The 24,879-nt window shown below is 37.8% G+C and overlaps 1 protein-coding gene and 2 non-coding genes across 5 annotated transcripts in view; 1 reads left to right on the top strand and 2 right to left on the bottom strand.

The window, feature by feature from the left end:
* The window catches only part of dmd (dystrophin), a 361,679-nt gene that overhangs the window by 206,766 nt on the left and 130,034 nt on the right, over positions 1-24,879 (top strand). For all 3 annotated transcript variants that reach the window (XM_061715918.1, XM_061715919.1, XM_061715920.1), the window contains 14 exons: positions 1,275-1,386; positions 1,505-1,618; positions 2,420-2,575; positions 2,664-2,834; positions 5,524-5,706; positions 6,682-6,816; positions 13,885-14,034; positions 17,159-17,320; positions 19,052-19,162; positions 20,012-20,185; positions 20,263-20,418; positions 22,095-22,265; positions 23,192-23,371; positions 23,523-23,645. In XM_061715918.1, coding sequence (XP_061571902.1) covers positions 1,275-1,386; positions 1,505-1,618; positions 2,420-2,575; positions 2,664-2,834; positions 5,524-5,706; positions 6,682-6,816; positions 13,885-14,034; positions 17,159-17,320; positions 19,052-19,162; positions 20,012-20,185; positions 20,263-20,418; positions 22,095-22,265; positions 23,192-23,371; positions 23,523-23,645 — 2,098 coding nt within the window. The remainder of the gene's footprint in view (positions 1-1,274; positions 1,387-1,504; positions 1,619-2,419; positions 2,576-2,663; positions 2,835-5,523; positions 5,707-6,681; positions 6,817-13,884; positions 14,035-17,158; positions 17,321-19,051; positions 19,163-20,011; positions 20,186-20,262; positions 20,419-22,094; positions 22,266-23,191; positions 23,372-23,522; positions 23,646-24,879) is intronic.
* trnap-agg (transfer RNA proline (anticodon AGG)) lies at positions 7,765-7,836 on the bottom strand. The gene has a single exon. It is a non-coding gene; the product is annotated as a tRNA-Pro (tRNA).
* Positions 10,885-10,956, bottom strand: trnap-agg (transfer RNA proline (anticodon AGG)). Its single transcript has one exon. It is a non-coding gene; the product is annotated as a tRNA-Pro (tRNA).

The following is a 24,879-nucleotide window of genomic DNA, read 5'->3' on the forward strand; positions in this document are numbered from 1 at the left end:
ACATCCATACAAGACAGGTGGAAGCAGCAGTGGGATGATCAGAGGGTGGGACTGCAATTTAGACGAGCGCTTAGAGGAGGTCCCTTCACAATAGTCCAATGTTTTGTCCTAGGGTGTTCATTCTTGGGTGTTTTTGCTGCGTTTTTGTGTCATTGTCCTGTTGGAGGACTCATGGCCTGCAACCGACACCAGGCTTTGTCATAGTGCGCACCATATTTAGCTCCAGAATGCCTCAAACGTTTTGAAAGGTAATTATACCAGGCACAGATTTGAGATACCCTCAACCAGAAACATTGAAGAGCCCCAGAACCCAACTGAGCCTTCTCCATGTTTCACAGTTGATGCAAGGAGCTTTGTGGCTCGTCACTTTGTATTTTGACAACTTCCAGTCTGGCTTTTTTTTACGATATGGTTTCAAATGTGGAGTCCTCCTCGCTTGTCCACTTTGGCTCAAACAGCAATGGATGGTACAATCTGACACTGATGTACCTTGAGCTTTGAGTTCATCTTGAATCTCTTTGGAAGTTGTTCTGGGCTCTTTGGTTACCATTCACATTATCAGCCGGTTTGACTTGTCTATCAGCTTTCCTCTTGCAGCCATGTCCAGGGGGGTTGGCTACAGATGATGTTACAGCCTTCTACCTTTAACACATTTGTCTATAATTTCCTGTCCAATCTACTCAGTCAGCTGTCTCCTGCGGTCCATGTTCAGAGTTGTTAACACCATGATACCAAAAAGCAGAGTGATAACTTTTAACTCTCTGAATAGTCAGACGTGTGATGTTAATTACAGGACACAGGAATACCAACAAATTTGTCATGGCCAGCTTAATAAGCTTGTTTTTTTTCATGTTTTTAATCATTCAAAAGCAACATCTATTTTCATTTGAAATCAGTCATTCATTTGCTGTACCCGCTTAGTCCTATACAGGTTCAGGGGGTCTGCTGGACCTATTCCAGCTCACTGCAGGTCTACCGCAGGGCTACATAGACAAGCAACCATACACAATTGTTTAAAATCAGATGTTTTAAATGAATTGTTATTAGCTTTGTCAGTTTCAAGTTATTTCATTGACCATTGTAGGTTTTTCTTTTTTAACTGAAGGAGAACAACAAATGTGTCTACCTGTGTATTATGTGCAACATGTACTGACTGAACAAACACACATTTTGAAGAGTTTCTCTGTTCCATAGCCATGTAACCGGTATTCCAGTATAGAATCATGATAAAATCAGTCAAAAAATGATTTCCTTGATTTTCTGCTATGTTGTAGGTACCGCACAGAGATGGATGCAGTCATGGCACGCTGGAGACGACTAGGCTCCTCATTAACAGACAATGCCCATAGAATCCAGGAGCTTATGGCCAAACTGATGCAGTTTGAGGTGAAGCTGATTAAGGGCTCATGTGTCTTAGGAATTACTTTTGAAAGCAGATTTATACAATAACATGACTTGAAGAACGCATGTACATGTCATTTCCTGTCCGTCACTTTCCCCACAGAATGACATTAAGACGTTAAAGAAATGGATGGCAGATGTGGATGTCTTTCTGAATGAAGAATGGCCTGCTCTGGGAGACTCTGAAGCACTGGAGAAGCAATTAGAGCAGTGTACAGTAAGGACACATGCGTGCAGGCAAACTTAAAACACAGTTCTGTGGTTGGTAGAATCATTTAATTACAAGTACAATGAAACATCTGGCTAAAACAATGTAGATTTTTAGATTTAGATTTATTTATTTGCACAGTTAAACATCACACAAATAAAAGTACCAACTTTACAAATTAAAGTGCAGGAAGAGGCGAAAACTCAAAGATCTTATCAGGCGCCTCCACCTATAGTTAACATAAAATTTAATATCATACTTATAAGAACAAAATATACAAATGAGCAGTTAGAAATCTATAGATGATAGAAATTAAATGAAAATTACAAAGAATTTACACATAGAAAAATGATCGGATATATGAATAACGATAAAGAGTACAATTTAATAATTAAGAAACAAACAAAAAATAAACGACTAAATAACAAATCAAATGAACACAAACAAAAAATAATTTCAAGGAGATTACACAAGACGATAACATTTTTCAGCACATCCATTACTTATGCCAGAGCAGTTCCATTTACAAAACAAAAAGTAAGTGGTGTTTCAGACGTCCTTTAAAACCTTGTACAGAAAAGCATTTTTTTGCTAAATGGGAATATGTATTCCATAGTTTGACACCCCTGTACCGTATTGTATATTTACCCCTGGTTGTAACAACCTTCAATGTAAGGCCTTGCATGTTCATAAAATACCAATGTCTAAAGGGAAAACACTAAGAGAGACCAAAAATCTTTTTACCTACTCTGGACTTTATACCTTAAGAATTTTACCTGTGTAACCTCGTCCTACTTTCTGATTGGCCAGGCGCTGGTGAACGACATCCACACCATCCAACCCAGTGTCAACGGTATCAACGAAGTGGGCCTGTACCTCAAAGGGGAGGCCGAGCCCCCATATGCCATCCACATCCAGAAAGAGCTGGATGAACTCAATACTCAGTGGGAGATCGTCTGCAAACAAGTAGTTACATTTAATTACTCTCTATGTTCCAACATTCCTGTAAAATATTGATTGCTTGTGTCAGTATTTATATACTCCCTCTTTTTAGGCATATGCAAAGAAGTCAGCTCTAAAGGGAGGTCTGGATAAGACCATGGCACTGAGGAAAGAGATGCAGGAGATGCAAGAGTGGATCAACCAGGCAGAGGAAGACTACCTGGAGAGAGACTTCACTTACAAGACACCTGAAGAGCTGCGCAAGGCCGTGGAGGAGCTCAAGGTGACTGTTTGTTTAGACACAGAGCTTGTAATGGGGGGGCTGAAGATTATCAAAGAACACAGGGCGTATGTATATTTATATTTATAGGAGTTCATCGCCCTGTTGTGAGAATGCCCAGTGCTGTGTACCTCAAATAAGAACAACTCTGTCAATGCCATTTTCAATGCTATTGTCTTTTGACAATAACTATTTAGTCTACAGTGTTGGGGTAGTTACTCAAAAAAAGTAATCCATTACATATTACTAGTTACTTTTAAAAAAAGTAATCCCTTACACTACTTAGTTACTGGTTGCTGAAAGTAACTAGTTACATTACTAGTTACATTACTTTTGGATTACTCCGCAATATCAGCTGAGCTGCACCATAACTCGATTGCCAATGAACAACATGTACAGGACTGTCTCAGAAAATTACAATATTGTGATTTTCTGTAATGCAATTATAAAAACAAAAATGTCATACATTCTGGATTCATTACAAATCAACTGAAATATTGCAAGCCTTTTATTATTTTAATATTGCTGATCATGGCTTACAGCTTAAGAAAACTCAATTATCCTATCTCAAAAAATTAGAATATTCTGGGAATCTTAATCTTAAACTGTAAACCATAATTAGCAATATTAAAATAATAAAAGGCTTGCAATATTTCAGTTGATTTGTAATGAATCCAGAATGTATGACATTTTTGTTTTTTTAATTGCATTACAGAAAATAAAGAACTTTATCACAATATTCAAATTTTTTGAGACAGTCCTGTAGTTGGAACCTTATTACTGCAGTGCCCAGATCAGCACCAGAAGTCCCGTCAAATCCCGTAGAATCCCGTAAAATCCCGTAAGATCATGTTAAAGGCTGATTTATGGTCTGCGTTACACCAACGCAGAACTTACGCCGTGGGGTACGCGGCGACGCGTACCGTACGGTGTGCGTCGCCGCGTACCCTACGCCGTAGGTTCTGCGTCGATTTAACGCGGAACCATAAATCAGCCTTAAGACAGACAAGTGCTGCGCAACGCGTGAAGACCATAATAGATCCATGGTGAAGACGCATGAAAGGCAAGTTTGATTTTCTTTTCTGTTCTCCCGTTCTACATGTAGCTGAAAAGCTTAAAGTAACTAAAGTAACGTATTTTTTTTTGTCTTAGAGTCACTATAACGGGATTACCCAAATTACAACTGTAACGCGTTACATTACTGCGTTACTGGCGAATGTAATCTCATTACAGTAACGCGTTACTTTGTTACTTTGTAACGCGTTACACCCAACACTGTTAGTCTACAACTACATAAATGATGTGACTAATGTCAACTTTAGAGTGGAAGGACAAGCTAGCTAGCTGTTTAAGAAAATAAAATTCGTTGCAAAATTGACTTGGCTATTTCATATTTAACGCTAGTTAGACCTGATGGATAAATTTGTGACAATAACAAAGCCTAAAGCTGGAGATTGTAACGTTACAGCTCGGCCTAACGTTACTCCTTCCACGTCTGACGAGACCAAAGTTTCATCAACCATAAACACATGTAGCTAATAACCCAGTCAGGAGTTGCTTAATAAGGTGATATAAGTAGAATAAAACACATTCAAAAGTTATAAAACTTGACATGTTAAAAAAAAAAGGGAAAAAATAAGAATTACAAGCGGGGGTCCCTGCTCTTTTTTTCTCATCCAAGGGGTCCCTGGGCTAAAAAAGGTTGAAGACCCCTGCTCTAAATTGATTAATGCTGATGTTAAACACCTGGATGTTAAAGGACTGTTCCACTTGTACAATCCTAAGATTATCCGGGGGGGGTGGTTATTTAGCCAAAATATTAGTTGTCACTCATGCGTAACATTACTATGCTATAATTGTGATGCTGGTCTCTGTGGCGTTATTCATTTTGTGATCTCCTCAAAGGCTTTTGTAATATAAATCCCTTGATTTGCAACCTGAGAAATTAAAAGCTGAATTCCATTTTATTGACACTAATGTTCCCCTTTTTTGCCATTTGACCTTTTCTCCCACTCGAAACATATTGAGCCATATTTATTAATCTGCTTATTTTTTGTTGCTGCAAAATATTACTTACACATGTTCATTTATCAATTTGCTAGTTTTGTTTATATTGTGCATTTATTTAGTTATTTATTTATTTATTTATATACTATATATTCTTTTAACCATTGTCCATAGATGCCCTTCTTTTACTTTCAGTTGTTGTGGATTAATATAATTGACAAGCATGGCACTGATGGCATCACTTTTGCAACCAGTGCCATGACCTTACCCTTAACTAATTTGCCTTATTTTTTAACTAATAAACATAAATACAATTAATATTGTTTAAAATATATAATTTCATCTGTAAATATTGTACAGAAAGATTTCATATTTTTTTATTATTTCACAGTTTTAGTGGAGATTTGCCTTTTTTTTTTTTACTTTGGGATTTACAGTTATTGTGACACATCACCCATCAGCTTTTACTGAGAGCTATTTGGCCTTTAAAACTATATGCCCATCCATGCATCCACCCATCCCTCCATCCATGGATTGATTGTAAGAGATAATAAAATGAAAAACCTGGCCTAGGACATATCAAATAAACCCTGAACCAGTTTATACTAAAGCTTTATAAGGTTTATACTTCATACAACTGATATTACACTCCGTATCATCCTCTCTTTTTCTGTCTGTGTGTCAGAGAGCCCAGGAAGAGGTCCACTCCAAGGAGCTAAAGGTCAACCTTCTGACTGAAAGTGTGAACAGTTTCATTGGCAAGGCCCCTCCCACGGCCCATGATGCTTTGCGTCAGGAACTTGACATTCTGACTGGCAATTATCAGCGCCTGTGTAGTCGCCTGGATGGAAAATGTAAAACTCTAGAGGTACGCAATATATAAAGATGTAATGTGGTGTTAGAAATTAGGTATGGTTTAATTAGATTTTGCTTTTTGTGTTTTTTTTTTTCATAGGGTGTTTGCAGGATATAAAAAAGCTAATTAGTTGATGCTCAGTTGCAATTTGTTTTTTCCGAAACATTTTAATTTGCAAATGTTTTTTTAAACCTCAGAAAAACTGTGAAATGAAGAGAGACCCAGTCTTTAGGATGAAATAGTTCACATGCCTTGAAATAGGCAGTTAGCATTGCAGTTGGGCATCTCTGTGTGTAGTTTCTATGTTTTCCCAGTGCTGGTGGTTTTCCTTCAGAATCTCCAGCTTCCTTCCAGTCCAAGGTCACTTGTTTGTTTTTTCTTCTCTTTTTTAGTAAGTCGGTGTGAGTGTGAGTAGGATTAGTTGTTCGCCTCCATATAAACCTGATGGAAAGGCGACATGTCCAGGATATACAGTGCCTTGCAAAAGTATTCACCCCCTTCACTTTTTACGTATTTAGTTTCATTGCAGCCTTTAGTTCAATGTCTTTTTAATAGAAATTTTATGTGATGGATCAGAACAGAATAGTCTAAGTTGGTGAAGTGAAATGAGAAAATATATACATAAAGCTATTTTTTTAAATAAAAAACTGAAAATTGGCATGTTGTATTCACCCCCTTTATCACGAAGCCCATAAAAACAGTGCCAAGCATGTGAGACTAGAAGAGGGTGGTGATGACATCCATGGTCTTTTGTTCTAAGGATGAAGTTATTTCTTTTCCCACACTTTTTTTTCCCCATTTTCATGAGAAATACTTCTGCGTCTTGCAGTTCTTTGTTGAACATACACTCTCCAACCTTGATCTTACAGTTTGATTTCTCCTGTTCTTTACTTGTTCTTCTTCTTTTGAAAGCATACATTCTCACAATCATTAGAGTGAATTCAATGAGCATTTTAACTCTTTTGTGCGTATGCGTGTAATTTGCAGGAGGTGTGGGCCATTTGGTGCGAGTTACTGTCCTACCTGGAGCAGGAAAATGCCTTCCTGGACCAGCTGGAGCAGAAACTAGACGAGACAGAAAATCTGCAAGGAGGAGCAGAAAGGCTGCAGGAGGCGCTGAATGTGAGTAAAGTAAAAGAGAGAATACTGTTATTTACTCCACTAATGAGGAGTTATAAAGTCATTCTTTAGTAGTATAGTATTGCTTTTTTTTTCAACTTTTTTATTGGTTTTTGCAGATGTATACAATTATATTAAAACATTTAAAGAGAGTTAAGCATACATTTTTCTTTTAGGAAAAACAACAGAAAAAGACAGTGATCACTTAAGTATTGCAGCATACCTAAACAATTTATATAAAACTAGAACAACCACAATAAAATAATTATATAGATAAATAAAAATAAATAAAATAAAACTACGACAGAAATAGACAATTACAAAAAAATAAATAAAGAATTGTAATGAGAATGATTAATTACATTTTAAATTAAAAAAAAAAAAAGGCACAGGCACATCAGTCAGGTAATAGTGAATTGCAATAGAGATAGCAACACACATCCCAAGAAGCAGCATATAACCCTCATCACAACAGTAATAACATATCTGCAGGTCCCACTAAGCTGCTTCAAAAGTAATGTATTTCAGACAAGATTTTGTCAACAAAACAAGCTTTACATTACCAAATAAAATGCAGGTTTTGGTTAAGGTTTACATACCGTAGAACAGTAATTTTTGTAAAAGTACCACACTTTATTGGGCTGCTTTTTAGCAGCCCAATAAAGTATTTTTCTGTAATTATCAAATGTTTATTAATAATTGTCTGAAACAGTTATTAATTTATAATTAATAACATAAATAAATGATCAGTATGAATAAATGAAAACGTGAATATCACGTGAACCTGAATATCAGGAATTAATAACTGAACAGCACAATCAGTCTCAAGATAACTGTTTTTATATACCAGACACCTGGGGAGGTTTCCCAGCTCAGACCTTTTAAACTAGCAAATGTTACAAATGTAATTGAAATCCTGCATGGGTACATTACATACAGGTAGTCCAAATGGGGCTCGTCCGGGAATTGAACCCGGGACCTCTCGCACCCTAAGCGAGAATCATACCACTAGACCAACGAGCCACATCTCTTATTTGTTATGTGCCGCTAGAGAAGAACACTGAGTAGCCCTAATAACCTGAACACATGGTTAGCTGATCTGAGATGCCCTAAACTGGAAACCTTGAGTCTATGTGTACTGAAAGTGTGATAGAGTATGCTAAGTGCTGCAAACAATACCTACTAGAACCATCACTGAACCGATCAGGCCAGCTGCCCAAAGAGTTGAAAGGTGCAGTGAGAAAGCAAGTGCGTGAGAAATACCACAAACCTCCAGTACCCTACACACTAGAATCTGCCAAACAATGACTGACAGCATCCAAAGTGTATTTTCAGTGGCAGAACAATAACATGAGAATGAACCCACCCAGGTCTAAGACTCAATAGTACTAGAAAAACATATGGAAGAAGCACCATGGCTGGCGGATCTAAGGGCTGATCACAGTCGAGTCGGGCTGAGTAGGTACTAGTGTAAAAGCACCATTAGTGTCAAAAGTTGGACACTATCAAGCCTGGCCACGATAAACGGCTACTGGCTGAAGAAACTAACTGCTCTCCATGAGCGTCTGGCAGAACAAAAGAACCCACCCAGCATGGCCAAAGGCTCATCTGAAGGACCGCACTGACATATTAATCATAGCTATAGAAAAACATGCTTAGAGGAAGGGAGCAAGAGAGGCCAGGGTCTATAACACCATTTATCAACTGTAATTGTAGCTGGAATAGTGTACACATCTGTGCTGAGTATAGGTTGGAAAAGTCAAGGTGGGAGATACGTCCAAGAGCATGAAAGAGCAAATATACTGTGGTTCTGGTAAGCTTTCTGTGGAAGAATACTGGATGCTGGATTCACACTGAAAGCGTCAAAAATCTCCTGTGGAGGCTCAGGACGTCTGCATCATCAGTGGGCGGGGCTTCAAGCTGCGTTGCAGAACTGGAGAGAACAAAGTGCTACATATATCTATATATAGCGTGCAAATCTTCAGTTTCCTCTTTCACCATGGATCACACTTTGGGAACCCTTCTTTATATTTCAGCGTTATTTCCGCATAGATAAGAGTGAGTTTGATGCTCCTTAACAAGGTCGGTCCTGGATCAACAGCAACCATCGGGGAGTCGTTGGTCCCGGTGAAGCTGCAGTCTGTCTGTGGTGAACACTGACACATCGGGTCGTAGCGGATTTGGTCATATTGTTTAAACTGTGTTTTGTGATTAATAAGCAATTTATTTTGCGTTGGATCGATGTAGCAAATAAAATAGTTCAGACCATGCAGCCCCTCAACCATCAGTTACGTGTTTCACATGAGCAGTTCAGGTAAAAACGGCAGTAAAATCGGCAAAAATGTCAGTTTGCTGGATGAAATATATTAATTCCTGATAAAATAAGTTTGTTAGTGCACAGCTATGCTCATGTATGCATGTGCATGAGTGTACGTTTGTGTGTACATGAAAGTACAATCTGCATTGAGGCTTCTTGCTTTGGGAATCCCGGTCTGTGATTGGACGACGCCTTGGCGTCGCCGCTGCTCATTTGCATAAAGTTGAGATTTTTCAACTTCAAATTGACGCTCTGGACGCCTCCAACGCCTCCATGGCCTCCGACGTCTCTCGCAGCGCGCTTTCATAGACAATGAATGGCAGCCGGACGCAGTGTGAATCCAGGGTTAGGGTTAAAGGAAGAAATGGAACAGATGTGAATGATGAAGGCAACATTGGTCATGGAGCACTTGGGCCTGTGATCTCCAAGCTGGGAGAGTGGCTTCAGCAGATCTTTGGAGCAACACCAGAGACCTGTCCAGAAAACTGCAGCCCTACGAACAGTAAAATATAGTGCAGTAGAACCCTCAAGTAAAAGGACACCCCACCACCATATCTAGTATGCCCAAACTGCTCATTTTTTTTAATCATATGTTGGACAAATATGCCTTTGTCGAAGATAATGTGAACAAGCTAAGATATTGGATCCTCTGTCAGAGGAGAGGGATAGAGTCCCTAACTAACTCCACCCCCTTAAATATGCTGATTTCTACAGAGCTGTAAAGACATTATAAGACCACTTACAGTATTTTCTCCAGAATGTGTCAGATATTTGATTAAGACCTCTAAAAACTGTTATCTTTGCTTAAAATAGGCAGATCACCTCTCCTGTATGACTCCTATAGATATGTATAACCGTTGCATTGTGCGATTCATTGACCTTTCTTAGCTACGTCCTCCAGACCCAAGCCCACCTCTGTAGCCACTAGACTACAACCCGCCATAAAATACATTTACACAAATTAAGATGGGTACATAACTAGGGTTGCCACCTTTCAGAAATGGAAATAAGGGACGCCCCGATTTCAGCAGCGCACGTGCCATAAAAAAGGGACATTACCCAAACTTCTAAACTGCTTAGAAATGTATTTATTTTATATGAAAAAAACTAAATGCTTTGATTTAAAGTTTAAAGTTCTTTAATAGCATTGAACTTGCATGACTGTACAGACAGACAACCATACTAGCAACTGAAATATCCTCCTATGTTATGTATGTCCACATCAGACAAGATGCATAATAATAACAGGTGAAGGTCGGGAAATTAGAATATGGTGTAAGTTCATTTATTTCAATAATTCAACTTAAAAGGTGAAACTAATACATTACATAGTCTCATTACATGCGAAGCAAGATATGTTATACCTTTGTTATCATTTTGATGATTTAATTCTTTATTGATTTCATAAAATATTTAAAAAAAAATTAGATTTCTTATTTTTTGTTTTCATAAACTGTGAGCCATAATCATCAAAATTATAACAAATAAAGGCTTGAAATATCTCACTTTGAATGTAGTGGGAAATAATATATTTGTTTCAACTTTAGTTGAATTTACTACTAATGAAGTTTTGCAATATATTCAAATTTTTCAAATTCAAACCTTCACCTGTATATTATGATATCAATAAATAAGAGCATAATATATGTCCCGTATTGGTTCAATACGGAATGCAGACAAGTTAATTCTGTAACAATTCCATATTTCAAGGGACAGGTGGCAAGCCTATACATAACATACAGGTAGACCAACTGGGGCTCGTCTGGGAATTGAACCCAGGACCTCTCGCACCCTAAGCGAGAATCATACCACTAGACCAACGAGCCACATTTTTTGTGCTGCTGATCTTTTCACGTCTACAAAAATGTCTGAAAATAATTTTTTCAAGGATTTCTTTGATGTTCTGTGGTTGGCACATTGTGGATAGGCAGATGGGTAGGTAGGTTAAAAAAAGGAAGAAGGGAGGTAAAGTAGTGTGACATTTTGTTTCTGGACAAAATAAAAATCCAACTAATAGCATACTACAGTTCTTTTTTCTGTTTTGTTTCGTTTACTTGTTTTTTATTAAACAAATATAAATTCAAAATGAAGGTAGTTTTAAAACTCACTATAGCTTTACAGATTCCTATAGGGATTAATAGAGTAAGAAGTTGATAGATATTTTTTAAATGTGATCAGCTAAAAAGATTTAGCAGTTTTCTGGATTTTAGAGAGATAATTGTTGCTGTTCATCAGTCTGGGACGGGATAGAAGTGCATTCTACGGCATGGAAATTCAGTCATATGAGGAAAACATGTTGCCTGTCGTCCTATTAGTGGTCCCAGTAATGTTACCCCAACGTCAGACAGGGCAGTGGTTTGAGTAGTTGCAGAAAAGCCAAAAGCCATATCTCAGACTAGAGGCCTCAGTTAACCTTTTCTTCTAAAAGCATGTTTAGCAGACCTGGGGCCTCATGTACAAAGGGTGCGTACGCACAAAAACGTGGCGTACGCCCTTTTCCACGCAAACGTTCAGATGTATCAAGAGTGAAATGACCGTGGAAATGTGCGGTGCCCGACGCCGACTTCATGGCTGGCGTACGCACGTTTCCACAGCTATTGGTCCGTTGGCGACACTTAGTGGTGATGCTGGGAAACTGTTAATAATGTGAAAACAATTAGACCTCAGAGTGATGTGCACATCAGAGACACACTGATGAACAATTAACACATTCAACTGTCTGCAATTACACGAGTGGATATAAAAGCAAAGTGGTGCAGAAATACCGTTAACAACAATGGCAGCTTTGGCAGTGTTAGAAGATATCGCAAATGGCGCAGTAAGAAGAGAAAGAATATTTAGCCGGTTTTCCTAATGTAATCGGAGCTATCGACTGCACACACATTGCTATAAAAGCACCATCACTGGATGAATATGTGTACGTTAACAGGAAGCATTTTCATTCCATTAATGTACAGATTATATGATTAATTTAAGTTATTTCTTGGAAAAAGGGGCAGATCAGATAAGATTATTCTTCTTTCTGCTTGCTTTTCATTCACGAGTTAAGAACATTTGTATTTGTATTGAATTATTTTATTTTTTTGAATGAAATAAAGAATATTAAAAAAAAATATGTCACAGGTATCAAACTGAATCCCAGAAGGACCGATGTCCTGCATGTTTTAGATGTTTCACTGCTTTAACACACCTGATTCTAATTAATGATCGTCACCAGCTTGTCATCAAAGTCTGGATAGTTCTGTTGATGACACAGCTCCTTGTATCATGGTGCAGTTAAACAGGGAAACCGGCCCCTCGAGGGCCTATTTAAATACATTTGCATATTTAAATGTGGGCGTGGACAGGGAGGAGTCTGGTACTCCTATATGTGCACTCAATTCCACGTTGATTGGGATGTACAAAGGAAATGTGCTTGGATTCATGCCTACGCACAGTTTCATACATTTGGATTTTTTTGTGCGTAGGACGTTTTCTGGATTTAAGCGTACGCCATGTTTCAGTAGGAAATCCACGCAAGTCTTTGTACATGAGGCCCCTGGTGTCTTTGACAGGCCAAAACTGACAGCAAAAACTTGCAAGCAAAATCTAGTGATATTGACTGATTTTTGTCAATCTTGTAGGACGGCTTGCAGCTCATTCTCTGCTCTGTGGGGCTGAGTTTATGATTTAATCAAAGAAATAATCTAGCCCAGGGGTCGGCAACCCGCGGCTCCAGAGCCGCATGCGGCTCTTTAGCGCTGCCCTAGTGGCTCCTGGAGCTTTTTCAAAAATGTTTGACCTTTTTTTTTCCTTATTTTCTTCTTTTTTTTTCTTTTTTCTTCTTTTTTTTTCCTTTTTTCTTCTTTTTTTCTTCCTTTTTTAATCTCAACATTTCGACTTTTTTTCAACAATTCGACTTTTTCACGAAATTTTGACTATTTCCTCGACATTTCGATTTTTTTCTCTAAATTTTGACTTTTTTCTCGAAATTTTGACTATTTCCTCGACATTTCATTTTTTTCTCAACATTTCGATTTTTGTCTTAACATTTCGACTTTTTTCTCGCCATTTTGTATATGTCCTCGACATTTCAACTTTTTTCTCAACATTTCGACTTTTTTCTCGACATTTCGACTTTTTTGTCGAAGTGCATAATGAAAAAAAAAATCTCCCCCCAGTTATAACTAATATAGAAACATGCAGCATGTGTTGCCTTCATTCTAAGGCTGATACAAGACTTTTCATTTTTTGCGGCTCCAGACATATTTGTTTTTGCGTTTTTGGTCCAATATGGCTTTTTCAACATTTTGGGTTGCTGACCCTTGATCTAGCCTGATCATCAGAAAGTGTGGTCCAACATGGTCTGTAGGATACAGTGTAATTATCTCTCTTCATGTATTTGAGCTTTAAGGCTTTTTCCCTGGATGTTTGTAGTTGTTTGAACATATCTGCAGTTACCTCAGCATTTGTAGCCCTAAGAGCATAAACTGGACTCTATTCGCAGTGGGAAAGGGTTACTTAGGTTTGTTTTAATAAAGGTACCAAATAAAAAAGAAAGGTTTGAACACACCTTTTTGGCTTATGATACTGTCCTTTCTAATTATAAGTCACTTTCAAAGAAAATATTAGACTGAGTGCAAAGAAAGGATACATGCAACTTGCTGAAAGTAGCTGCCTATTATCAGTACAAATGGGAATCATTGTGATAATAATGAAATGTTTTATGATTATTTATGTTTCTAATTGTTTGCTCTGTGTGTTAATGTGTACAGAGCATAGAGGTTCTTTTGCAACACCCTGAAGACAACAGGAACCAAATCCGTGAGCTGGCGCAGACACTGATGGACGGGGGCGTTCTGGATGAACTGATTCAGCAAAAACTGGATGTTTTCAATACTCGATGGGATGAACTGATGGCAAGGGTAAGATCAAATACTCTCTTCAAAACTCATCCAGCTTCTTCTGACTTCATTTGCATCATCAATAAAGCTATCAAAATGATTATGGTATTTGATTATTTTATTTTGGCCTGTGAAATCAGACCAAAATAAATGTAAATGCCATAATAATTTCACCATAGCCACATGAATTAACTACAGATCTTACTTTGTTGATGAATAATAATAGAGCGATCCAGAGATGAGCTGACCCCTGAAATAGAACATGTTAAAATTTAAGAACTATTGTTTCTAAATGTGTGACAATCCAAAAATTAAATCTGAGAGCATGAACTTTCTACCCTATTTGCACATTGTCTAATGTTTTTTATGCTTTTATAAATGAACCACTTTCCAAATACTTTTCACTTTCATATGTAAAACATTTTTAAAACGAATATTGAGATCTTTTGTTGCAGAATCCATGAGATTTGCTAAGCATAAACTACGATTAGCATAACATAACTGCTGACCTAATTCAGCTTAAACCTCTATAGCTCACTGATTAGTGTCTATCTTCTTTCATTTGTACACTTTAATTACAAGTGGGTGGGTGATAATTTATGCATTATCCCATTTGGCTTATTAAAATATTTTCACATTATTCATGCAGAGACAGTACGGAGGCGTAGTGCTGCCACCCCAGAAAAAGAAAAAAATATCAGTATCACGGTATAACGTGAAAAGTTTATTGTTAGAACAATAAATTATCACATTATAACGTGAAATTTTTCACATTATTACAATATACAAACTTATCACGTTATAAGTCTTCCCAGCCTGGTGCAGGTCTACAGTTTAGTTTCTCACGTCCTTTGACGGCTCTTTGGTCTTGGCCATAGTGGAGTTTGGAGTGTGACTGTTTGAGGTTGTGGACAGGTGTCTTTTATACTGATAACCAGTTAAAACAGGTGCCATTAATAAAGGTAACGAGTGGAGGACAGAGGAGCCTCTTAAAGAAGAAGTTACAGGTCTGTGAAAGCCAGAAGTCTTGTTTGTAGGTGACCAAATACTTATTTTATTGAGGAAATTACCAATTAATTCAGTAAAAATCCTACAATGTGATTTCCCCATTCTGTCTCTCATAGTTGAAGTTATCTATGATGGAAATTACAGGCCTCTCTCATCTTTTTTGTATGTTGTGCACCTTCACAGTGTATGTATGTACACATATACTGTATATCTGTTTCAGTGATAATGAAAGATTAAATGAACACACGTACCTATGAAAGAATTATGCAGCTAAATGATGTGATTTGTAGACAGAGAGCACAAGTTCTTTCTCACCTTAATGCTTACTTTTCCATGTTTTTAAGTAAACATCAGCTTTAACAGGTGCAAAGAAAAAAAAAGTAGCTCAATTTACAAATTAAAAAAAAATTATAAATCTAAAATAATAGATAAATATAGAACAATAATATAAATTATCTTCATATTAAACTGTCTAAATTATGCAACTTTCCTCCTGCAGCTGTTCTCAATCGTGAGTGACCAAATGTATTTCTTCTCTTCTTTGTTCATTTTCTTTGTTCATTTTCTTTGTTTTGTTCGTTCGTTTCGTTTTCTTTAAATTAGTATCTTTTTGTTTCTGAAGTCTTCCTTTTGTATAAAAGGATAGGCAAAATAAGCCATGAGGCTTCAGCCTATACCTTTTTGGTCAAAAAGAAAAAAAAAAAGGAAATGTGTACATATATATAATATATATATTTATACCTGTGTGTATACATATACAGTGTGCATATGCAAACATCTTAAAATGTAAATTACCAAAACAAAATAAACTAAACTAAACTAAAAAAAAAAGCAATAATAGCAAGTGTATTAGCAAATCCTCTTCCCATGATGACACTATATTGTGAGAGCGTTTCAAACACAACGTAGCTAAACCCTCAGTTTATTTGCTTTTTAACAATTTTACCTTGCGTTTATTGTATGTAATTGAAGAAACAGTCTAATAACTCCATTGTTGAACATTGGAGAACATTGTGTGTTCCTCAGGAGACTCAGGGCTATTCTTAGAGCCGTTATCCTTCTGTGTGGGATTAGCGAGCTCACCTGTAACTACACACATACATACACTCACTTACTCTCAAGCTCATTAAGATTTCTGCCTGGGGCCATTGGTTCGTTCCCTAGTTAATCTCGTAATCAGTGAATGACGAGGGAAAAGAGTCACAGGAAACGTGGTAGTTTCATAACGTTGACATCAGACAGACGACAGACGGACTGGTTACCGGTCCCGTTATTGACGAAGGTGCAGGGGCTCACACAAACACAATATGAGGGAGAAACTTCGGACTCCGACCTACAAGACGGTATAAGGGTTGTGTTTGGTGGTGGGGTACTTGTGTGTAGATAATTTTGACTTGCGTGTATATTGTGTATATGCAAAGAATAATCTTTTTAAGTTTTGTACAGAAATTATAGACAAATGCACAGGTTAGAATATCAACAATACGCTAACAGCACATCTACTCTTATATAGTTATTCAAGTATATTGTTATACCATTGCTGTCTATTGTTCTCTATTATATTGTAGTATTATTGTAAAGTAATGATAATGTAATACTATGCCTTATAATTACTTCTATTAGTACATGGATACATTGTAGCACAACTAAATTCTGGGCATTTATTTTGTTTGCTTTGATTTGTTTTGTTTTTGACTATATTTATATATAGATATAATTGAGTATTATATCACAATATCTAATAGTTATTAAAGTAGGGGTGTTTGATTATGTTTGTTTTATAACTAAGTTTATTGAAACTCTTGATATATATATATATATATATATATATATATATATATATATATATATATATATATATATATATATATATATATATGTATTTATGTATTTTTATTTATTTTTTTTACTTTTTTGTATTCATTTTTATTTGACATGCATGTTAGAAATAAAAAATCAAAATTCAAATCAAACAGTACAGAAGAACAGTTCCAATGCTGAAATTGAGGGTGTTCCTAGCTCAAAGGCAACATGTCAGAAGCTAAGAAATGTTAAATAATCATTGTATTTTCCCTAAGCTGTTTTTTTTTAAATATTTTGCTCCTTTAATTTGACACTGTGTTTCTTGTTTCTCCAGGCTGCGCTGAAGCAGAAGGAACTGGAGAGGAATATGCAGTGGGCCCTGGAGAATGACAAGACACTGAGACAGATCCAGGACTCTTTGGCCAACACGGACCGTCACCTCACTGCGTACCTCGCTGACCGTATCGATGCCCAGCAGATCCCGCAGGAAGCTCAGGTAGCCACACTTCTGTCCTGTTCTGCCAGCGGCATCCACTTTACTTCCACGCAGGCCAGCTGACAGTCCTGCCGGGGCCCGGGACAAAATAATCTAAGATGGCCCCCCCCTGCGCACGGATCTCTCCTTCTCCCTCTTCCTCTCCTCTCCCTCTGCTCTTCAGGTTTTTATACAAGCTAATGGACGTTAACATTAGAGCTAGCCAGTTAGGTTAAGTTACAAGGTTGGTAAACATTGTAACTGTTTCTTACCTTGCTCTACGCTGACTTTATTAATTCCAGCTTCACCGTCACCCCCTTTTTAAAATAATTGTGTAGAGAATCTCTGAGGCCTCTATTTTCTTCTTCTCTTCTTCTCTTTTCTCTTCTTTTCTGAGCACCAGACTTGTGCTGACCGGACATTTTGACCATTCTAATGGTTGAATTAAATGATAACGTCAATTTTTGTGTTGGGGGTTCTTGACCACAAGGACAATTAGGAAGAAAACAAATACTACATATTTTTTTTCCACAAATAGGCATATTTTGAAACATTTTGAAAAATTATCCCATAATTTAATGAGAATTAAAAACATTTTTTTTTTTTCTTCAGTTCTGGGCCCCCCCCTACCCTGGGCCCGGGACAACAGACCCGTTTGTCCCCCCCTATCGGCGGCCGTGCCTCCACGTGTAACATGTTTGAGACTGGTCCACATTCTTCTGGTCCTTTACACATTCTTGGGAAAAATTGATATGAATTTTTAAAAATATGCATCATTGGGGCATGATGTTATTTTAAAACAGACTTTTAGCATGTCAGGAAGTAACACTATGCCTCAGTACCTTATGACACCATAATAGCTCATGAGGAAGGAAAACTGTTTACTTATGGCGCTTCCACTAGTACCTACTCACTCCGACTCGTCTCGACTCGACTCGCCCTCGTTTCTTTTCAACACCCAGATCAGAAGTAGACGGGTTGGAGTGAAGCTGCTGGGACGTATTTGATTGTGTGATCTAAATGAAGAAGACAACAACACTAAAGATGTAGAACCTGGAGGAGATGATAGATGTGCTGCTGGGTCTGTGGCTTGTGTTTGATATCAAGTTAAAAAATGAGAGAGAGAGAAGCTTCAAGCGGCAACGCTTTTTTTTAATTTAATTTTGTTTGTCTCAGCGCTGCTGAAAAGTCAGCTTGGAGCAGCTATGAAGTGACAGAGCTCCTGGTGGATCTGGTCGTTCCTTATCGCCCGTCTAGATCCCTTTTTAATTCTCTCCTCAGCACCAGGTTTATGAACATCTGCACCTCAGAGTTGGACGACCAAACAGACTTTTACGCTGCCATTGCCTGAAGAATAAAATAAACAAGAAGCCGTCAGAGTGGCTCTTTCACTGATTTCCTCCTCCTGACTCAGACGTCTGACTCCAACCCCCCGACCAATCGGTGGCCTGTAGTGTGATGATGTCACAACCCGACTCAGCTGCTTAGAACCTCAGCAGAATAGTTACAGAAAAAGTATCTACTCAGCACATTAGACCCCTAGTGGAAAAGAACCAAACCGAGGCGAGTAAAGTCGGGCTGAGTAGGTACTAGTGGAAAAGAACCATTAGTAGTTATGAGAGAAATGAGGGTTTTTGAATGTGATACTATATCCTGAAATGTTTGAGTCACCTGTCGCTGCCATTGCATATCAATGCATTTGTACAATGGCTTCACTTAAGATAAATAATTGCGTGTGTGTGTGTGTGACAGAAAATCCAGACGGAGCTGAGTGGCCATGAAGCAACCCTGGAGGACCTGAGGAAAAGGAACCAGGACAAAGAACATTCCCAGAAGATCATGGGGCAGATGGATTTAACCCAGGTGTTTATTGACATCAATGGTTCTAGTGGCCCTTTATTCAAGTTGCAGACAGGAAGGGGGTAGAGAGAGAGAATGGGGACAACATCCAGCAAAGGTGCACAGGCCAGGATTTGAACCTGCAACCGCTGCAGGAGGACTGTAGGCTCAGTATATGAGCCGCTGCTTAACCCACTACGCCACCAACAAATGTTCTCTAAACTAAGAAGTGTGTTGTGTTAGGTAGAGATTGCACAACTGACTACCATTAGAGAATATTCTATTTCTTTACCTTTTAAAAGGTCTTGAGTTGTATTCACAGGATGTTTAAAGTCATTTTCTCAGTTTTATAGCATTTGGTTGAACGTTAACAAAGAGTCAGAAATCCTCTCAGTGATTCTACAGTACCAGCATTGGATCATCACTTTCCACCGGCATCCCACAAGAAAATTCCAGTTCAGATTACACCGAAAATAACTAATAAGGAACAGAGGAGTCTTGTAAAACGTACAACTGCTACTGTGGTGGCAGGAAGTCCAAAACATGATGCAAATGTGATCCCCAACTGAAATCAGTTGGCAACACAACAATAGAAGTGCTGGAAATGGAAATAAAGATCCAACATAGAACCGAAGGAAACTGGGTCCAGTTTGCTTCCAGAAACACAGATGAAGGATCAGTCATAGAGAAATAAACTAGCGCAAGTGAAGCTAACTGAGTGTAAGAAAGTTCGGAAATTACTAACGTTTAAAGGTGAACATTAGAATTGATTTTAAGATCATTGCAAGCAGAGTAATGCATCAAAATCTTGTAATTTTCCTACTGGATGATAAATGTCTGCGTTCCTTTCCTGAGTGTTGTTTTATTTCCTAGAAAATGCTGGCGGACGTGTGGACAAAGTTCCGTCTGTTCCAGAAGCCGGTTAATTTTGACTCTCGGCTGGCCGAGTGCGAGCAGGTGCTAGCGGCGGTCAAAGCTCAGGTGGGGTTGCTGGACATCCATAGTGTGGAGCAGGACGTGCTGCAGTCACAACTGGAGCAGTGCATGGTGGGTAACTGCATCACAGACGACTATTGAAGGGATAAGGACTCTGTTTTGAAATGGCAGCTGTTTTTGTCCGACAGAAATTGTACAAGACGCTGAGTGAAGTGAAAGGCGAGGTGGAGACGGTGATTAAAACGGGTCGACAGGTTGTTCAGAGGCAACAGACGGAGCAACCGAAGGAACTAGATGACAGAGTTACAGCACTTAAACTGCTTTACAATCAGCTGGGAGCACAGGTTGGCACACACACACACACACGCACACACACTCACACACACACAGAGAGACAACAAAAATGAAAGGATCATACAAATGGATTCTAGGGGTGTAACAATGTATCGTGCCACGAAATTTCGCGATACAAAAACGTCACGATTCGTGTCGTGGAGGTGACAAACTATATCGCGATATTGGGCGCGTACCAAAATCTTCCTCCGCTCAGAAGAAACTAGTACCGTTTTGCGGTCCCGATTACGGGACTCTTGCAGGGTTTTGAGCTCTGAACCTTTACTTATGTAAGGCTGGTGTAGAGTTAAGCCTTACCTTATTAAATTAAACCTTTTTGGGGTGGTGAGTAGGATAAACACGGGGAAACTTCTGCGGAGTTCCAGTGTACTTTAATGTCCCTCAACAGTGTAGGATTTTAGAACATCAACACAGCAGCTAGTGCCGTACTGTGGCGTATCACTCCACCCAATCTAAACCAGACTAATCACTACAGATAAACTGACTAGTGTCATTATAGTCCCTGATTTACATCAGAATATAAAGAATATATTTATAAAATAATGAACCCTGAATTACCAAAATAACCTTAACAAAAATAAATCATCTCTTACACTTATAAGGTGAGCATGAATCAATCTTTTTTATGATGTAAAATTGTATGTATTTATTTACTTTTATTTATTTATTTAATTTTAGTTGTTACATTTCTGGAAAAGAAAAAAGTCAAATCATACATGAGAGAAACTATTCAGTTTGTGGCAAAATATTTGTACTTGAATGAAACTGAAGATGCATAATGCAAACCTGACATTTACTTTTAGTTCAGTTTGTGGAAAATGGTTGGCCTGGCTTTCTCTTTAAAACTTAAACAGTTATAAAGCATTACAAACTGTAACAATAGGGCAAACGTACAATATTGTTTTGTATTTTGTGTCTTTCAAATAAAAGACAATTTTTTCCAGTCATATGTTCCTCATTCAAGGTTGTTAGAAAAATACTGCTATAATTTCGTATCGTATCGTTATCGTGACCTCAATATCGTGAGATTAGTGTATCGTTACACCCCTAATGGATTCTGAGTCTTTTGTTTTTTTGTTTTTTTTTTATTATTCGGAAGCATTACAGCAGCCTAACATAAGCATACCAACATTATATCTCTACTGCAATCCATTTTTCTTTTTTTTCTTTTTCTTCTTCAAACAGAAAAAAGAACAAAAACATACACAAGGGGTGTTTTCATTAAGATAAAGAGAAAAAAAACAAAAACTTTATGTAAAGATGAATGGGTAAATGAAATACATCTCAAACAAAAGCGGGGCGTCTTAGGGAAATATGACTTTTCCAATCTTCTCAGATTGCTTCAAATTTGGATTGTTGCAGCCTCATAGAGAACGTTATCCTCTCCATTACAAAGATATCGTAAATGATGTCGTACCAATCATCTAATGAAGGATCATCTGGCTTAAGCCCCTTCTTGGTAATAGCTTTTCCCTCAACTACACTTAGCAAACCAAACAGGTATCTTGATCCCACAACCATAGATACAGAGTGCACAAACCCAAAAAGAAGTTTGTCCCAGTTAAAAGCAACATCTGACCCAAAAATCCTCACTAACTCTGAATGGATTTTATGCCAGAAATCATTTACTTTTGGACAGGCCTGAGTCCTTTGTATGTGTTTGTAGGTGACAGAGAGTAAAATGGAGCTTGAGAAGAGTCTGAAGTTATCAAAGAAGTTGTGTAAGGACCTGAATGGACTGACGGAGTGGCTGGCTGCTACGGATGCTGAGCTGACCAGGCGCTCTGCTGTGGAGGGGATGCCCAGTGACCTGGAGGCGGAGGTGGCCTGGGCACAGGTACAGACTACACCCAGTAACCTTGTCACGACTAAAGTATTTAACATACGACAGACAGGACTGTCTCAGAAAATTAGAATATTGTGATAAAGTTCTTTATTTTCTGTAATGCAATTAAAAAAACAAAAATGTCATACATTCTGGATTCATTACAAATCAACTGAAATATTGCAAGCCTTTTATTATTTTAATATTGCTGATTATGGTTTACATTTTAAGATTAAGATTCCCAGAATATTCTAACTTTTTGAGATAGGATATTTGAGTTTTTTTAAGCTGTAAGCCATTACAGAAAATCACAATATTCTAATTTTCTGAGACAGTCCTGTATACAGACATACACATCTGCTCCCACATACAGTACTCACTCCGCAGTTTTGGGGGACAGATAATCGCAGTAGTCTAGCTTTAATTCAGTCTCAGGGACCTGAAATGGTTGCTGTTTGTGTCTCTGCTTGTTCTCGTGTCTGTTTGTTTTTTCTCTTACAGATGTCACCCCCCTTCACGTTAAAAAAAAAAAAAAAAAAAAAAAAAAAAGTTTATTGAACTTTATTTTATTTTTATTTTTTTATTGAAAAAAAAAAAAAAATATATATATATATCAATAAAATAAATATATATGATATATTAAAATATATATGATATATATTATACACAAAAAATGCATATATATATATATATATATATATATATATATATATATGCCTTATGTTTTTACCAACATGGTATTAACCATTAATATATATGCAGACAAAAAAAAGAAAAAAAACAAACATACGACATATTCAATATGAGGGAAGCAGTGCTAATCTTGACGCTTTAATCCTATTTTGGGTCTCACCTGGGCGGGTATTGAGTGGGCCGTTGTGTCTGTGAAGTGCCACTAGCAATTTGATGCTAAATCACATGGCGTCTTGTCCTCTCAGTCGATCCACGCGGAAACAGAGCAGCGTCAGCCGAAGCTGCAGGTGGTGATGGACCTTGCCGAGAGCCTCAAGGCCGTCCTGCGGGGCCACGGGGGCCTGGTGGATGACAAAGTCAGCCTGCTGCGCTGCAACTGGATCGCAGTCACGTCCAGGGCAGAGGAATGGCACAACCTTCTGCTGGTCAGAAATACAATTTAAATCTCCTTTTGGCAATATTCATTTATTCTTAATTTTTATGCTCCAAACTATAAAAATAGGTCTCGACGGTGTCACCGTTTACAGTACGAAAAATAGTCCAAATATTCAATCTCTTTCCTTGTCTCTCTGCCAGGAATACCAGCAGCAGATGCAGAAGTTGGACAGACAGATGGAGGAAGTGAACAAATGGATCGATGGAGCAGAGAAAAAGATGGATGAGATTGAAAGTCAGGGACCGAATGACGCTGCACTGAAGGTTGTAAACTTCACATACAGTACACATGTTTCTTCTGTCTGTCAGAAATGGTCTATTTTGCTTGAAAGTCCAAAAAAACATCCCTCGCTTTTCTGGTTTTATTGATCAGTGACGCAGAATAAGAAATGCTGAACAAGAAGTTAGCTTTTGTTGGTGCACATATGAGGCACGTCACCGTTCATTCTCTGATCTTTTTATATAAAAAGGGACTCGTTACAGTTTTGAGGAAAAATATTGAAGCATTTGAAAGCGTATAAAATAGAAACTCGGGCCCAGGGCCGGCCCAAGCCTCCATAAGCAAAATTTGATTTTGGGGCCCTCTATTACTGCCAATAATACTGATTATTGATCATTCCCACACCCACTATAAACTTATTTCAAGTTCTTCCCTGTCATTACAAATACACTTGTAAAACTAGATGTAAGAACTTCTTGTTGTAGTTAGATTGTAATCCACAGTGATTAAGACCATGGAAGCTACAACAGATTAACAAACTTGCAGAAAAATCTTTCAATTAATATTGATCAAAGTCAGCAACTGCCCCTACTGGCCACACAGAGAAGCAACAGATAAAAGGTGAAAGAGCTGCACAGTTGCAGCAGTGTTGTTTCCATCATCCTATTGTCAGCCTGGCATGTTTTTACCCATCTATGGTTTTTAATCTGAAATGGGAGCAAATTCAGCTACAAGAGCAGCCTGGGGTTGATTTACACTTAATATTTAAAGTGATATAGTACTGAGTGTGATACTGAGTGTCATCTACAGTGTAAGCCTAGTAAAAGAAACAAAATAATCAAATAGATCATTTATAAACCATTTACTGTAAACACGTTATCTACTTTATTTTTGGTTTTAAACAAACTACAACAGCAATTTGCAAAAACAATTTGAAGTGGAACAACAACAATTAAGTGCAACAACAAAGTACTACAAAAACTAGAACTATAATTAAACTCACTCAACTTAGATAAAAATCCTTATTCGTGCGCCGTGCGCGATGCAGGGTTGAATGAACACATTACCAGTGGAGCTCTGGAGCCGAGAGGCAGTATCTACTCTAGTCTCTTAACATAATATTGTTTATGTAATAATATTAATGATTATGTTTTTGTACAATAACATACCTTTGATAATGTATGAATCATCACTCTTTTTTTTATTAACTCTTGGGGGGCCCCCTAGTGGTCACGGGGCCCTAAGCAGCCGCTTAGTTCGCTTATGCCTTGTGCCGGT

Source organism: Cololabis saira, chromosome 24 (assembly GCF_033807715.1).
Source record: "Cololabis saira isolate AMF1-May2022 chromosome 24, fColSai1.1, whole genome shotgun sequence".
NCBI lineage: Eukaryota > Metazoa > Chordata > Actinopteri > Beloniformes > Belonidae > Cololabis > Cololabis saira.